The 17,231-nt window shown below is 43.2% G+C and overlaps 1 protein-coding gene across 4 annotated transcripts in view; it reads right to left on the bottom strand.

Annotated features, from left to right (window-relative positions):
- IGSF9 (immunoglobulin superfamily member 9) overlaps positions 1 to 17,231 on the bottom strand; it is a 134,707-nt gene that overhangs the window by 28,205 nt on the left and 89,271 nt on the right. For all 4 annotated transcript variants that reach the window (XM_063439848.1, XM_063439850.1, XM_063439851.1 and 1 more), the window contains exons 5-9: positions 16,579 to 16,730; positions 4,655 to 4,772; positions 3,324 to 3,465; positions 2,933 to 3,078; positions 1,596 to 1,738 (exon numbers count right to left, since the gene is read on the bottom strand). In XM_063439848.1, coding sequence (XP_063295918.1) covers positions 1,596 to 1,738; positions 2,933 to 3,078; positions 3,324 to 3,465; positions 4,655 to 4,772; positions 16,579 to 16,730 — 701 coding nt within the window. The remainder of the gene's footprint in view (positions 1 to 1,595; positions 1,739 to 2,932; positions 3,079 to 3,323; positions 3,466 to 4,654; positions 4,773 to 16,578; positions 16,731 to 17,231) is intronic.

The raw sequence follows: 17,231 nt of genomic DNA, 5'->3' as shown, positions 1-17,231 counted from the left end.
TTTATAGTATCGTGTATGATACATATGAATGTGGGCTGCTTGTGAAATTGTGTGTGGATGGATATGTCACATTGTGTGTTTGGTAGTGTATTGCATATGAGAGGCTGCATGTGGGGTTGTGTACATGTATGTGGATTGTTAGTGGGTTACGTTTGTGAGGATTGTGTGTATGTGTGTGGGCTGTTCGTATTATTTGTATGAGGGGGAGGGTTATTGTGCATTTCTGTGTATATCTAGCAGTGTGGGTGGCTTCCCTGGGTTCCAGTGGGTACCAGGCTGGCCAGGTACAGGTCAAGGACAGGAGCTGCAACAGCAGCTGCGGGCTGCTCTACTACAGATCCGAGATCACTTCCTCTACGTGCTGCAATACATAAATTGAGGATTGTCCTTCACCACCTTTTCGTATTAGCAGATATCTGAAGTTTTACTGGGACTCCTAACAGGCCAGAGCCTGTTTGGCTCTAGCAGCCTTGAGTGCCGTGCAGAGACACCTTGAGTGCCGTGCATGGCACTAGTGCCGTAGGTTGCCTACCCCTGGTCTAGGTTTTAAAAAGACTAAAAGTCCATCAAGTTCAGTCTTGAAACCCATTCTTTTATATTGCTGATCCAGAAGAAATACTCAAAACCTTAATGAAGCCATTTTCAATTAAATTCCATTCACAGCTAAAGGAGAACAATATACACATATATACATGATACAATGAAGTTACAGGGAAAGGTTGTTTTGCTGCACCTGTCATTTCCTGTTGCAACATACACAGGTAAGCATAGACAGGAAAGAGTAACAACAATGTATTTCTCAATGTCCTGTTATTAGCCTGCTAGAGCCAGCAGCAGTCTCCTATGTGTGATTCAAGTTTAATTAACAGAGCAGGAAATAAAAATGTCTAAAGTGAACACACTGTTCTGTCAGATCTAATTGCAAAGGAAACCATTTGTTCATGTTGGCCAGTGGTTCCCAACCCAGTCCTCGGGTACCCCCTACCAGTCCAGGATTTAGGGATTATCCTGTTGTTTCTAAGGTGTTTTTAGAAAAAGGGGAAAAAAACACTTTAGACACAACAGGGTAATCCCTAAATCCTGGACTGGTAGGGGGGTACTTAAGGGCTGGGTTGAGAACCACTGATGTAGGCTGCCATTCACAGCCAGGGGAGGTGTGGTTAACGCTGCATACATAGAAAGAAAAGTGATTTAACTCCTAAATGGAAGAGAATTACATGATCTATACACTAAACGAACTTCACTAATCTAAAGTTGTTCTGTGCTTAGAGCATCCCTTTAACTTCTCCCCTTCTCTGCATGCTCTCTATGCTGATTGCAAAAAACACAGCTTAGAACAATGATTGACAGGGAGCTAAGATGGAGGGGCAGTTGCAGGATATAGAGATGAGGATTTCTACATTTGATTCTATTTTTCACACCTCTAAAACACATTTGTTAAATATAGGGATGAGTAAACATCATATAAATCCTGAAAGTGACCGTTCCCCTTTAAATACAGAGGTTTACAATAAGAATAAACCACATTAAATATGGCGGCATGGCACTTGTGTATACATGTGGACGATCCTGCGGAGAGATTTATTATTTTGTACCTTCTCCAGTTCCAGTGGAACTCCATCTTTTGTCCAGTTGACATACAGCAAAGGTGGATTGGACCGAACAGGGCATCTAATCACCCCTCGCATTCCAATTGGCAAGAAGGTCTCCGGCGGCATGTCTGTAACGTAGGCAGGATCTAAAGAAGGAACGGATCAGTGAGTGGGCTAGAGACAGATCTTACACGGGGCACGGAGAGAGACCACCACAGTGAATGGCCACCGGTCACAAAAGCCCTGCTTGCTAATTGGACAATTTATCTCAGAAACATTTAGGGTACAGCCTTGTTTGGTGAAGACTGCTCTATTTTTATTGCAGTTATTTCCCAAGAGCATTCTTAGCCCTTTGATACTGGCTTAGCTGTCCCTTAAGCATACGTAGGGGAGAGGTGATTTCTGCAGCCTACCACCAGGTCTGAGGTGAGTGAGATGACCCCTCCGACTACGACCCTTACATTGCTATTCATTAAAGCGAGACTTCTAAGTGAATTTAAATTTAAGGTCAAATAGGGAAGTAGAAAATGCTCTGAGTCAGCTATGCGTTCAGTTCAATTACTATAGCCTTAAATTTGAAATACACTTTGAATTCTCATTTTAGTAAATAAACCTAAGATGGAAGACACGTCATATGTCTGGAGTCCATCCTTTTTCACCCTAGCTTGTACTTTTATCCGAATTGCTGCAAGGGGGTACAAGCCATCTTCGCCATCTTGTGAAGAGACGGAGGACTCAAATAGCCCTGTGGTCTGTTACCCTTCTAAATAAACAACATTGTAAGCTGCTTTCCGGGCCTGAGGATTGCTACAGCCTTGGAAAACAACAGCATTGCCTCTAGTAATCCAGTTCGTCCTGGGAACTTTTCTACATAAGCTCATTCTCACACTATCACATGGCACTAGGCCTCAGGCACTGAGTTAGCATGCTGGCATTATCTTTGCCTTTAACTAGAATTCTCCTAAAAAAAAAACACATTGTACTCTTTTCTGGACTATTTCCCTGGATTTTGACATTAGCAAGTCTTATCTGCTTGGCGTATTTTGAAGAGTGGACAATCACTAGGGATATTCCTCCATCATATAATCCTAGCTCTCTTTTCTATACATTAAACTATCTACTACTTGTGGTGTTCATTCTAAATTGTAATTATTGATAAAGTGTCGATATACTCTGCAGCGACATACAATAAGTGAACCGTGGGCAAGGTGTGTAAATTCAACAAAGCTATTTTGAATTACAGTAACAAGAAGAGGTGAGGACCCTGCTTAAAGAAAATAAAACCTAAAGGACGGGGTAAAAGTCCACATGAGATGAAGGTAAGCCACATGGGTACATACGCAGCACAGTGAGGTAGGCGGAGGCCGAGGGCGATTTCCACATCCCGTTACTAGGAATGCAGGTGTATTTCCCAGCATCTTCTGGCGTGACCTGCTGGAGCAGCAAACTCCCGTCCACTAGAATGCGTACCCTGGACTGGAGACGACTGAAACAAAAATAGGGAAGGAGTGCAAAGTGTGAGTCACGTTGATGGGTACAAACAGAGCCTGGCTCCACCAACCTGACACGAGACTGTAGAAACACAAAAACTGCTACAAAAATATGCTTTTATGAAGTTCCAGCGGGGGATTTGTGATCTTATGTCCCATCAGAGATAGAATAACAGCTACCAGCCGTTGCTAACTCCCAATTCACAGGACTGAGCAGTAAATGGATGCTGAGATTATTTACCTTAGGAGGTAAACATTGCTGTTTCCCTGGAACCAGCTGTAGGTGAGGTTAGCTGGGTAGGCCTCGGCCTGGCAGGTTAGAAAGGCATCCTGGGAGACATTAACAGTCGTATTCTCAGGGGGGATGACAATAGTTGGGGGTCCTAGAGAGGGAAAAGACAGGAATTCAGTTACAAATCTCCCATACCAAACACGACATCAATTTTTTAGGAAAGGAATTAATGCTTTTTGTTTTTAGAATACTAAAATGCTGGAATAAATACATTCTGGTAATATGTGCTTTCGGTTTTGTTTCCCCCCAAAAAATATGTCCCATTTAAATATATTGGCTCGGCAAAATGTGCACTGTTTTGCCTTATATCCCCTCTTTCTGACGTATATTGAAAGCTTAGTCAATCTGTTAATTTGGTTCCAGAATTTAGGCACCCAGTTTTCTCATAAATCAAGTAACTCACCAGGACAGCCTTCAGCCCCGCCTCCATCAAGGTCAGTATTGAAGCTGACATCACTTGCGATATCGTCCAATCCAATGCTTCTCATAAAGAAGCATTGGATTGGAGAATGGATGCAGAGAAAAATCTTGCTCTCCTCCAATCAAATGCTGCTATCAGCATTATTTGATTCCTGGACCGAATTTCAGGAAGCGCCTGAAAAGCCTCTAGAGGCTATAATCAGAACAGCCACTAGAGGTGTATTCAATCCTGGAATGTAAACATTACAGTTTCTAGAATAAGTTTTACATTGCAGGGTTAAAGTTACAGGGCCACAGCACCCAGACAACTTCATTAAGAGAAAGTGGTCTGGGTAACTTTAGTGGTCCTTTACGTGTGCAATTTTCTCTGACTACGGGATGAAACGAAGACTATTTACAAAAGAAGTTTAAACAAAACAGAATCTAAAAGGGGCTAAAAAATCTTACTGCCCCAACTCGGGTGTAAATAGGGAAAGATAAGTTAATGACAAGCAATCAGTAGTTTTCAATAAATTTGGTAACAGCCCAGTATTTCCCATATACAGCATTGTGTACAGCTATTCTACGCAGGACAGTATTTCCCATATACAGCATTGTGTACAGCTATCCTACGCAGGACAGTATTTCACATATACAGCATTGTGTACAGCTATCCTACGCAGGACAGTATTTCCCATATACAGCATTGTGTACGGCTATCCTGTGTAGGACAGTATTTCCCATATACAGCATTGTGTACAGATATCCTGTGGAGGACAGTATTTCCCATATACAGCATTGTGCACAGCTATCCTGTGGAGGACAGTATTTCCCATATACAGCATTGTGTAAAGCAGACTTTGTCTGTCCAATCAGGTTACCTTGAACTAGCACGCGGCTGGTGTGCATGACTTCCCCTTCTTCACTGGCCGCGTGACACGTGTAAATTCCTGCGTTGACTCGCTCCACGCTAACAATCCGCAATGAGCCATTATTTACCTGCAGGGACAGAGTCATATTATTCCCAAATTAATTAACAGACAGTATGAATACTAAGCTCACTGCACAGAATGTTTTACTTCCCATTGGATGAATACTAAGCTCACTGCACAGAATGTTTTACTTCCCATTGAATGAATACTAAGCTCACTGCACAGAATGTTTTACTTCCCATTGAATGAATACTAAGCTCACTGCACAGAATGTTTTACTTCCCATTATATGAATACTAAGCTCACTGCACAGAATGTTTTACTTCCCATTGTATGAATGCCAAGCCCACTGCACAGAATGTTTTACTTCCCATTGTATGAATACTAAGCTCACTGCACATAATGCTTTACTTCCCATTGTATGAATACTAAGCTCACTGCACAGAATGTTTTAGTTCCCATCATATGAATACTAAGCTCACTGCACAGAATGTTTTACTTCCCATCATATGAATACTAAGCTCACTGCACAGAATGATTTACTTCCCATTGTATGGATACGAAGCTCACTGCACGGAATGTTTTACTTCCCATCGTATGAATACTAAGCTCACTGCACAGAATGTTTTACTTCCCATCGTATGAATACTAAGCTCACTGCACAGAATGTTTTACTTCCCATCGTATGAATACTAAGCTCACTGCCCAGAATGTTTTACTTCCCATTGTATTAATACTAAGCTCACTGCACAGAATGTTTTACTTCCCATTGTATGAATACTAAGCTCACTGCACAGAATGTTTTACTTCCCATTGTATGAATACTAAGCTCACTGCACAGAATGTTTTACTTCCCATTGTATGAATACTAAGCTCACTGCACAGAATGTTTTACTTCCCATTGTATGAATACTAAGCTCACTGCACAGAATGCTTTACTTCCCATTGTATGGATACGAAGCTCACTGCACAGAATGTTTTACTTCCCATCGTATGAATACTAAGCTCACTGCACAGAATGTTTTACTTCCCATTGTATGAATACTAAGCTCACTGCACAGAATGTTTTACTTCCCATTGAATGAATACTAAGCTCACTGCACAGAATGTTTTACTTCCCATTGAATGAATACTAAGCTCACTGCACAGAATGTTTTACTTCCCATTATATGAATACTAAGCTCACTGCACAGAATGTTTTACTTCCCATTGTATGAATGCCAAGCCCACTGCACAGAATGTTTTACTTCCCATTGTATGAATACTAAGCTCACTGCACATAATGCTTTACTTCCCATTGTATGAATACTAAGCTCACTGCACAGAATGTTTTAGTTCCCATCATATGAATACTAAGCTCACTGCACAGAATGTTTTACTTCCCATCATATGAATACTAAGCTCACTGCACAGAATGATTTACTTCCCATTGTATGGATACGAAGCTCACTGCACGGAATGTTTTACTTCCCATCGTATGAATACTAAGCTCACTGCACAGAATGTTTTACTTCCCATCGTATGAATACTAAGCTCACTGCACAGAATGTTTTACTTCCCATCGTATGAATACTAAGCTCACTGCCCAGAATGTTTTACTTCCCATTGTATTAATACTAAGCTCACTGCACAGAATGTTTTACTTCCCATTGTATGAATACTAAGCTCACTGCACAGAATGTTTTACTTCCCATTGTATGAATACTAAGCTCACTGCACAGAATGTTTTACTTCCCATTGTATGAATACTAAGCTCACTGCACAGAATGCTTTACTTCCCATTGTATGGATACGAAGCTCACTGCACAGAATGTTTTACTTCCCATCGTATGAATACTAAGCTCACTGCACAGAATGTTTTACTTCCCATTGTATGAATACTAAGCTCACTGCACAGAATGTTTTACTTCCCATTGGATGAATACTAAGCTCACTGCACAGAATGTTTTACTTCCCATTGAATGAATACTAAGCTCACTGCACAGAATGTTTTACTTCCCATTGAATGAATACTAAGCTCACTGCACAGAATGTTTTACTTCCCATTATATGAATACTAAGCTCACTGCACAGAATGTTTTACTTCCCATTGTATGAATGCCAAGCCCACTGCACAGAATGTTTTACTTCCCATTGTATGAATACTAAGCTCACTGCACATAATGCTTTACTTCCCATTGTATGAATACTAAGCTCACTGCACAGAATGTTTTAGTTCCCATCATATGAATACTAAGCTCACTGCACAGAATGCTTTACTTCCCATCATATGAATACTAAGCTCACTGCACAGAATGCTTTACTTCCCATTGTATGGATACGAAGCTCACTGCACGGAATGTTTTACTTCCCATCGTATGAATACTAAGCTCACTGCACAGAATGTTTTACTTCCCATCGTATGAATACTAAGCTCACTGCACAGAATGTTTTACTTCCCATCGTATGAATACTAAGCTCACTGCCCAGAATGTTTTACTTCCCATTGTATTAATACTAAGCTCACTGCACAGAATGTTTTACTTCCCATTGTATGAATACTAAGCTCACTGCACAGAATGTTTTACTTCCCATTGTATGAATACTAAGCTCACTGCACAGAATGTTTTACTTCCCATTGTATGAATACTAAGCTCACTGCACAGAATGCTTTACTTCCCATTGTATGGATACGAAGCTCACTGCACAGAATGTTTTACTTCCCATCGTATGAATACTAAGCTCACTGCACAGAATGTTTTACTTCCCATTGTATGAATACTAAGCTCACTGCACAGAATGTTTTACTTCCCATTGTATGAATACTAAGCTCACTGCACAGAATGTTTTACTTCCCATCGTATGAATACTAAGCTCACTGCACGGAATGTTTTACTTCCCATCGTATGAATACTAAGCTCACTGCACAGAATGTTTTACTTCCCATTGTATGAATACCAAGCTCACTGCACAGAATGTTTTGCTTCCCATAGTATGGATACGAAGCTCACTGCACAGAATGCTTTACTTCCCATCGTATGAATACTAAGCTCACTGCACAGAATGTTTTACTTCCCATTGTATGAATACTAAGCTCACTGCACAGAATGTTTTACTTCCCATTGTATGAATACTAAGCTCACTACACAGAATGTTTTACTTCCCATTGTATGAATACTAAGCTCACTGCACAGAATGTTTTACTTAGCATTGTATGGATACGAAGCTCACTGCACAGAATGTTTTACTTCCCATCGTATGAATACTAAGCTCACTGCACAGAATGTTTTACTTCCCATCGTATGAATACTAAGCTCACTGCACAGAATGTTTTACTTCCCATCGTATGAATACTAAGCTCACTGCACAGAATGTTTTACTTCCCATTGTATGAATACTAAGCTCACTGCACAGAATGTTTTACTTCCCATCGTATGAATACTAAGCTCACTGCACAGAATGCTTTACTTCCCATTATATGGATACAAAGCTCACTGCACAGAATGTTTTACTTCCCATCGTATGAATACTAAGCTCACTGCACAGAATGTTTTACTTCCCATTGTATGAATACTAAGCTCACTGCACAGAATGTTTTACTTCCCATCGTATGAATACTAAGCTCACTGCACAGAATGCTTTACTTCCCATTATATGGATACAAAGCTCACTGCACAGAATGTTTTACTTCCCATCGTATAAATACTAAGCTCACTGCACAGAATGTTTTACTTCCCACCGTATGAATACTAAGCTCACTGCACAGAATGTTTTACTTCCCATTGTATGAATACTAAGCTCACTGCACAGAATGTTTTACTTCCCATTGTATGAATACTAAGCTCACTGCACAGAATGTTTTACTTCCCATCGTATGAATACTAAGCTCACTGCACGGAATGTTTTACTTCCCATCGTATGAATACTAAGCTCACTGCACAGAATGTTTTACTTCCTATCATATGAATACTAAGCTCACTGCACGGAATGTTTTACTTCCCATCGTATGAATACCAAGCTCACTGCACAGAATGTTTTACTTCCCATCGTATGAATACTAAGCTCACTGCACAGAATGTTTTACTTCCCATTGTATGAATACTAAGCTCACCGCACAGAATGTTTTACTTCCCATTGTATGAATACTAAGCTCACTGCACAGAATGTTTTACTTCCCATTGTATGAATACTAAGCTCACTGCACAGAATGTTTTACTTCCCATTGTATGAATACTAAGCTCACTGCACAGAATGTTTTACTTCCCATTGTATGAATGCTAAGCTCACTGCACAGAATGTTTTACTTCCCATCATATGAATACGAAGCTCACTGCACAGAATGTTTTACTTCCCATCGCATGAATACTAAGCTCACTGCACAGAATGTTTTACTTCCCATTGTATGAATACCAAGCTCACTGCACAAAATGTTTTACTTCCTATCATATGAATACTAAGCTCACTGCACGGAATGTTTTACTTCCCATCGTATGAATACCAAGCTCACTGCACAGAATGTTTTACTTCCCATCGTATGAATACTAAGCTCACTGCACAGAATGTTTTACTTCCCATTGTATGGATACTAAGCTCACTGCACAGAATGTTTTACTTCCCATTGTATGAATACCAAGCTCACTGCACAGAATATTTTACTTCCCATTGTATTAATACTAAGCTTACTGCACAGAATGTTTTACTTCCCATTGTGCCGGACCGCTTACTTGTCTGTGTAAATTATAAAACAGTTTTAATAATAGCTGCTCTGCACAGATAGGTTTGCATTAAGGGACATTCCACTGCCGAAATAAAAATATTTCTTAAGATCTCTGTTTAGTAGATATACCCCAAACGAAAACATGCTTGCATTTAATTATGCATTTTTCATTGAGTCATATCCGAAAACCGATTTGAGAAGCCGAGAATCTCTTGTCTGCAGCCTTTGCAAGCCCTTCCCTTCTAGAAGTCCTGCAAGGCAGGTGCTCTGGGCAATTGCTGCCTCTTGAATATAGTTCCCCTGAGCTAAACAAACCAGGAAGTAACAGGAACAGTTGTCTAATTGACAGCCCGGGGGGTGTAACCAGGTTAATTTATAAATGTGTAAAATAAGAAAATATGTCACTCCCTTCATCACTCATAAAATACTTCAGCAAGCTTTATGGGTCTAGAGAATTCCTTAAACCAGGCTTCCCCAAACTCGGGCCCTCCCGATGTTGCTGAACTACAACTCCCATGATTCTCATCCTATTTCTTTCATAGAATCATGGGAGTTGTAGTTCAGCAACATCTGGAGGGTTGGAGTTTGAGGAAGCCTGCCTTAAACCATTTTTAGTATATATTGTTTTGTTGAGCTGTCACTTATTCAAAAGGTGATCTGAAAAGCCACACGCTGTGCAGAAGTTGGACTGGCAGTCTACAATAGCAAGAGTATAAAACGACTTAATCTTACAGGTGCTGTAAAAGTCAGATACAACATGGAGTGTCCCCCATGTACTGTGAAGGAGTCATTTTGGATCACATATTAACACGTTTACAGTCACCTGGTAATGTGTGATAACAGAGGTACCCCCGCACCTTATGCAGCTTTAAAATTCAATCACTGTCACTCTAAACAGCAAATCAAATACTATATATTAAACAGAATTTGAAATGAAGTATGGGTGGGGTATTTAGGATCTATCTGAGGAAGGTAAATGACCGTGCCTGCTATGATATATGCCCAATTAACAGCAAGAAGAAGCACTGTGCAGTACAGCATGCAAACAGCAGAGGGTAGCAGAGCTCTGCTCAGATCTCCCAACACAGTGAAAGAATTGCCCTTTGTTAGAAAGCGCTGATACGATGCTCTGTGCTTTGGGAAGCCTGGCAGGCACAATGGATGTTTTCATATTAGCCGACACGAGTAAATAGGAATACAATGTGTGCCGCACAGCCCAACACCACAGCCTATTCACAATCTCTAAAGCCGGCACAGGCTGATTTCTGCTGTCGCCTGCACAATGCAAGCATGCTGAGAACATGTGTGTATCCATGGGAGTGCAGGCATGTGTGAATCCATGGGAGTGCTGGAACACAGCGAGAGGGTTTCATTATTAGTTTATTTGTACTCAGAGCCCAGAGACAGACACATCATTGGACAACAGAGACTCACACAGGGTGATGACACATGTGAGTGCACCATGTTTGTGTTTATAGCGAGGGTGAGTGGAGGGAAACATAAGGCGTGTGTTGATTTAAGTGTTACTGGAGTAATGTGTGTTACTGTGAGACTGGGGTAATGTGTGTTACTGTGAGACTGGAGTAATGTGTGTTACTGTGAGACTGGAGTAATGTGCGTTACTGTGAGACTGGAGTAATGTGCGTTACTGTGAGACTGGAGTAATGTGCGTTACTGTGAGACTGGAGTAATGTGCGTTACTGTGAGACTGGAGTAATGTGCGTTACTGTGAGACTGGAGTAATGTGTGTTACTGTGAGACTGGAGTAATGTGTGTTACTGTGAGACTGGAGTAATGTGCGTTACTGTGAGACTGGAGTAATGTGTGTTACTGTGAGACTGGAGTAATGTGTGTTACTGTGAGACTGGAGTAATGTGTGTTACTGTGAGACTGGAGTAATGTGTGTTACTGTGAGACTGGAGTAATGTGTGTTACTGTGAGACTGGAGTAATGTGTGTTACTGTGAGACTGGAGTAATGTGTGTTACTGTGAGACTGGAGTAATGTGTGTTACTGTGAGACTGGAATAATGTGTGTTACTGTGAGACTGGAATAATGTGTGTTACTGTGAGACTGGAGTAATGTGTGTGTTACAAGAAGTGAAGAGGTAGACATTATGTACCCAACAGTGAGTAAGGTGTGTGCACAGAGTCTTACAGTGAGTGGAGGGCTTGGCGACATGGGCGTTACTAATGTGAGTTACTGTGAGACTGGAATAATGTGTGTTACTGTGAGACTGGAATAATGTGTGTTACTGTCAGACTGGAGTAATGTGTGTTACTGTCAGACTGGAGTAATGTGTGTTACTGTCAGACTGGAGTAATGTGTGTTACTGTCAGACTGGAGTAATGTGTGTTACTGTCAGACTGGAGTAATGTGTGTTACTGTCAGACTGGAGTAATGTGTGTTACTGTCAGACTGGAGTAATGTGTGTTACTGTCAGACTGGAGTAATGTGTGTTACTGTCAGACTGGAGTAATGTGTGTTACTGTCAGACTGGAGTAATGTGTGTGTTACAATAAGTGAAGAGGTAGACCTTATCTACCCAACAGTGAGTAAGGTGTGTGCACAGAGTCTTACAGTGAGTGGAGGGCTTGGCGTCATGTCTTACAGTGAGCGGAGGGCTTGGCGACATGGGCGTTACTAATGTGTGTTACTGTGAGACTGGAGTAATGTGTGTTACTGTCAGACTGGAGTAATGTGTGTTACTGTCAGACTGGAGTAATGTGTGTTACTGTCAGACTGGAGTAATGTGTGTTACTGTCAGACTGGAGTAATGTGTGTTACTGTGAGACTGGAGTAATGTGTGTTACTGTGAGACTGGAGTAATGTGTGTTACTGTGAGACTGGAGTAATGTGTGTTACTGTGAGACTGGAGTAATGTGTGTGTTACAATAAGTGAAGAGGTAGACATTATCTACCCAACAGTGAGTAAGGTGTGTGCACAGAGTCTTACAGTGAGTGGAGGGCTTGGCGTCATGTCTTACAGTGAGCGGAGGGCTTGGCGACATGGGCGTTACTAATGTGTGTTACTGTGAGACTGGAGTAATGTGTGTTACTGTGAGACTGGAGTAATGTGTGTTACTGTGAGACTGGAGTAATGTGTGTTACTGTGAGACTGGAATAATGTGTGTTACTGTGAGACTGGAATAATGTGTGTTACTGTGAGACTGGAATAATGTGTGTTACTGTGAGACTGGAATAATGTGTGCTACTGTGAGACTGGAATAATGTGTGCTACTGTGAGACTGGAATAATGTGTGTTACAGTAAGTGAGACTGGAGTAATGTGTGTTACTGTGAGACTGGAGTAATGTGGGTTACTGTGAGACTGGAGTAATGTGGGTTACTGTGAGACTGGAGTAATGTGTGTTACAGTAAGTGAGACTGGAATAATGTGTGTTACTGTAAGTGAGACTGGAATAATGTGTCTTACTGTAAGTGAGACTGGAGTAATGTGTGTTACTGTAAGGGAGACTGGAGTAATGTGTGTTACTGTAAGGGAGACTGGAGTAATGTGTGTTACTGTAAGGGAGACTGGAGTAATGTGTGTTACTGTAAGGGAGACTGGAATAATGTGTGTTACTGTGAGACTGGAATATTGTGTGTTACTGTGAGACTGGAATATTGTGTGTTACTGTGAGACTGGAATATTGTGTGTTACTGTGAGACTGGAATAATGTGTGTTACTGTGAGACTGGAATAATGTGTGTTACTGTGAGACTGGAATAATGTGTGTTACTGTGAGACTGGAATAATGTGTGTTACTGTGAGACTGGAATAATGTGTGTTACTGTGAGACTGGAGTAATGTGTGTGTTACAATAAGTGAAGAGATAGACATTATGTACCCAACAGTGAGTAAGATGTGTGCACAGAGTCTTACAGTGAGTGGAGGGCTTGGCGTCATGTCTTACAGTGAGCGGAGGGCTTGGCGACATGGGGGCCCGCTTGCGCCCCCCCCCTGATTTTTCAGTCTGTGCCTGTATTTATCTTTTTAGTTTGGGAATACACTGCAATAGGTGGCCAGTAGGTGTCACTGTGTGTGGAGAGAGGCAGGGATAGGAAGCTACATCTTATCCCTGCTTCTCTCTCCTGACTGAATCCGCAGGGCAGCAGCACATGCAGCCAGCAGCAACTCCCAGACAGCCTACAGATCAGGTAAGGGAGGGATGGGGGGGCACAGCCTACAGATCAGGTAAGTGAGGGATGGGGGGCAGCCTACAGATCAGGTAAGTGAGGGATGATGGGGGGGGAAGCCTACAGATCAGGTAAGTGAGGGATGGGGGGAAGCCTACAGATCAGGTAAGTGAGGGATGGGGGGGCAGCCTACAGATCAGGTAAGTGAGGGATGGGGGGAAGCCTACAGATCAGATAAGTGAGGGATGGGGGGGGCAGCCTACAGATCAGATAAGTGAGGGATGGGGGGGGCAGCCTACAGATCAGGTAAGTGAGGGATGCGGGGGCAGCCTACAGATCAGGTAAGTGAGGAATGGGGGGGCACAGCCTACAGATCAGGTAAGTGAGGGATGCGGGGGCAGCCTACAGATCAGGTAAGTGAGGAATGGGGGGGGCACAGCCTAAAGATCAGGTAAGTGAGGGATGGGGGGGGCAGCCTATAGATCAGGTAAGTGATGGATGGGGGGCAGCCTACAGATCAGGTAAGTGAGGGATGGGGGGGGCAGCCTACAGATCAGGTAAGTGAGGGATGGGGGGGCAGCCTACAGATCAGGTAAGTGAGGGATGGGGGGCAGCCTACAGATCAGATAAGTGAGCCTAAAGATCAGACAAGGGAGAGATGGGGGGCAGCCTAAAGATTAGGTAAGTGAGGCATAGGGGGGCAGCCTACAGATCAGGTAAGTGAGGCATGGGGGGGGGCAGCCTACAGATCATGTAAGTGAGGGTTGGGGGCAGCCTACAGATCAGGCAAGTCTGGGAATTGGGGGGAAGCCTACAGATCAGGTAAGTGAGGGATGGGGGGGGAGGCAGCCTACAAATCAGGTAAGTGAGGCATGGGGAGACAGCCTACAGATCAGGTAAGTGAGGGATGGGGAGACAGCCTACAGATCAGGGAAGTGAGGCATGGGTGGGGCAGACTACAGATCAGGTAAGTGGAAAGGTCAGCAAGGAGCAGAAAGGGGCAGCAAAGAGCTGGAAGGGGCAGAAGGAGCACAAATGTTAAGTAGGAGAAGGAGCAGAAAGGAACAAAAATGAGCAGGATGGGTCAGCAAGGAGCAGGAAGGTGCAGCAAGGAAAAGGAAGGGTCAGCAAGGAGCAGGAAGGGTCAGCAAATAGCAGGAAGCGTCAGCAAGGAGCATAAAGCGTCAGCAAGGAGCATAAAGCGTCAGCAAGGAGCATAAAGCGTCAGCAAGGAGCATAAAGCGTCAGCAAGGAGCATAAAGCGTCAGCAAGGAGCATAAAGCGTCAGCAAGGAGCATAAAGCGTCAGCAAGGAGCATAAAGCGTCAGCAAGGAGCAGAAAGCGTCAGCAAGGAGCAGAAAGCGTCAGCAAGGAGCCAGAAGGGTCTGCAAGGAGCCAGAATGGTCTGCAAGGAGCCAGAATGGTCTGCAAGGAGCCAGAAGGGTCTGCAAGGAGCCAGAAGGGTCTGCAAGGAGCCAGAAGGGTCTGCAAGGAGCCAGAAGGGTCTGCAAGGAGCAGGATGGGGCAGCAAGGAGCAGGAAGGGGCAGCAAGGAGCAGGAAGGGGCAGTAGGAGCAGGAAGGGGCAGCTAGGAGCAGGAAGGGTCTGCAAGATGCAGGAAGGGACAGAAAGAGCACAACGGTAAAGGAGAAGAAGGAGTGGAATGGGAAGCAAGGAGCTCTAAGGGGCAGAAGGAGCGCAAAGGTAAAGTAGGAAAAGGAGCAGAAAGGAATAGAAATGAACAGGAAGGGTCAGCAAGGAGCAGAAAGAATCAGAAGGAGCACAAAGGTAAAGTAGGAGAAGGAGCAGAAAGGGACAGCAAGGAGCAAAAAGGGCAGGAAGGTCACGTAGGAGAAGGAACAGAAATGAGCAGGAAAGAACAGCAAAAAGCAGAAAGTTGCAGCAATGAGCTGGAAGGGGCAGAAGGAGCACAAAGGTAAAGTAGGAGAAGGAGCAGAATGGGTCTGCAAGAAGCAGAAAGGAATCAGAAAGAGAAAGGAGCAGAATGGCACAAAATAAGCAGAAAGTAAGAAAGGTAAAGGAGCAGAAAAAGCCAAGGAGGAGAGAAGACAGTGTCCGAAGAATAAGAAAACTGTAACAAATGAAGAAGAAGAAAAGGAGATTGGAGCAAGAAGGACAAGTGAAGTAAACCCTCCACTTCATTCTGGACACCACATCATAAGACTTTGGTACCTGGGCCTGGCAGGGAAACTTTGGACCTTCTCATCTCCCCAGGTGATAAAAATCTCAGTGTTACTGTGTCTTTTATTTACTGAGTGTCAGGAAGCACAGAGTGCCGTTGGGTAGGGGTGTCGCTGATTGGCTAGAGCGGTCAGCTGGCACTCTAAGCCAATCAGTAGCTCCCCATTCATAAAAAAGTAAAACATTATTATGAACCGGGAACTAGCGATTGGCTTAGAGAGTCAGCTGACTTTAGCCAATCAATGGCACCCATACCTGACGTCAATCTGCACTTCCTGACACTCCATTTCACAATACCACTGAGCGACTTGGAGATCTGGAGCTGGAGGAAGTCTTTGGGGTTAAACCATTTGAGATAGGTTTAACCCCTTAAAGGAAAGAGAGCACCCAGGGTCCTCCTGGCATCATAGCATTTTCATTTAGATGAGGTTGTTGTGGTGACCGGAATGTTCCTTTAAATTGATTAAAGGAACACTATAGTGTCAGGAATACATACATGTATTCCTGACACCATAGTTGTGAAAACGCTATTCACCCTGGCTTTATGTGATAATGACTACACCCCTCCTCTTTATGACACTGTCAAATAGGGGCCAAGCAGTGAGTGAAGGGCTTGGCGTCATGTCTTACAGTGAGTGGAGTGCTTGGCATCATGTCTTACAGTGAGCGGAGGGCTTGGCATCATGTCTTACAGTGAGCGGAGGGCTTGGCATCATGTCTTACAGTGAGCGGAGGGCTTGGTCTCAGGTCTTACAGTGAGCGGAGGCTCACTTACAGTATGGTTGAAAGGCCATTTACGTGGGAGAAACAGGAGATTAATTAACCACATTCACACTCACCTGAATCTTGTCCCCACTTTCTATGATGACATCATCTCTTTTCCACAAGACGACCGGCTGAGGGTTCCCATAGGCCACACATGTGAGGGTCAGGGTGTCTCCCACTCGCACTTCCACGTACATGGGCGGGGTCTCACGGAAACTGGGCGGGGCTGCAGGACAACACCACTCATCAATAGAGATAATGATCCACAATACATAGCCCTTCACTCCTCAATAGGAGAGTAAAACTAAAATAACTGGCAATGCATCATGGGAGCTGTAGTTGTGCAATAGTTGTTATTCAACTGAATCACGGGCACAGTGAATTTTATTTCGTTTACATTTCTAAAAGTATCGAATTTGTACCCACAATGCACCTGTATTACCGTTCAGGAGATTTGAGACCTTATTTACATAATAACTAGACTGAACCATCCCAACCAGTCGTGGTCCTGGCATCACACAGGTGTGCTCTGCCATTGTTCTTTCAGCCTAAAGACTTTTTCTTTGTGTAACCAGTTTGCTGTGTAAACATGATAAATGGTTTCTACTTTTAAGAGAACCACAAAACTGTCTAAAGGTAGAAATTCGAGTTCTCCTATATTATCTAAGTCGCACGGCACTTACCTGGTGCATACAGCACATTTTGTGTACGTTTCAAACTAACTGCA

This window comes from Pelobates fuscus, chromosome 13 (genome assembly GCF_036172605.1).
Source record: "Pelobates fuscus isolate aPelFus1 chromosome 13, aPelFus1.pri, whole genome shotgun sequence".
Taxonomy (NCBI): domain Eukaryota; kingdom Metazoa; phylum Chordata; class Amphibia; order Anura; family Pelobatidae; genus Pelobates; species Pelobates fuscus.
This window is presented reverse-complemented; position numbering and strand designations above follow the sequence as displayed.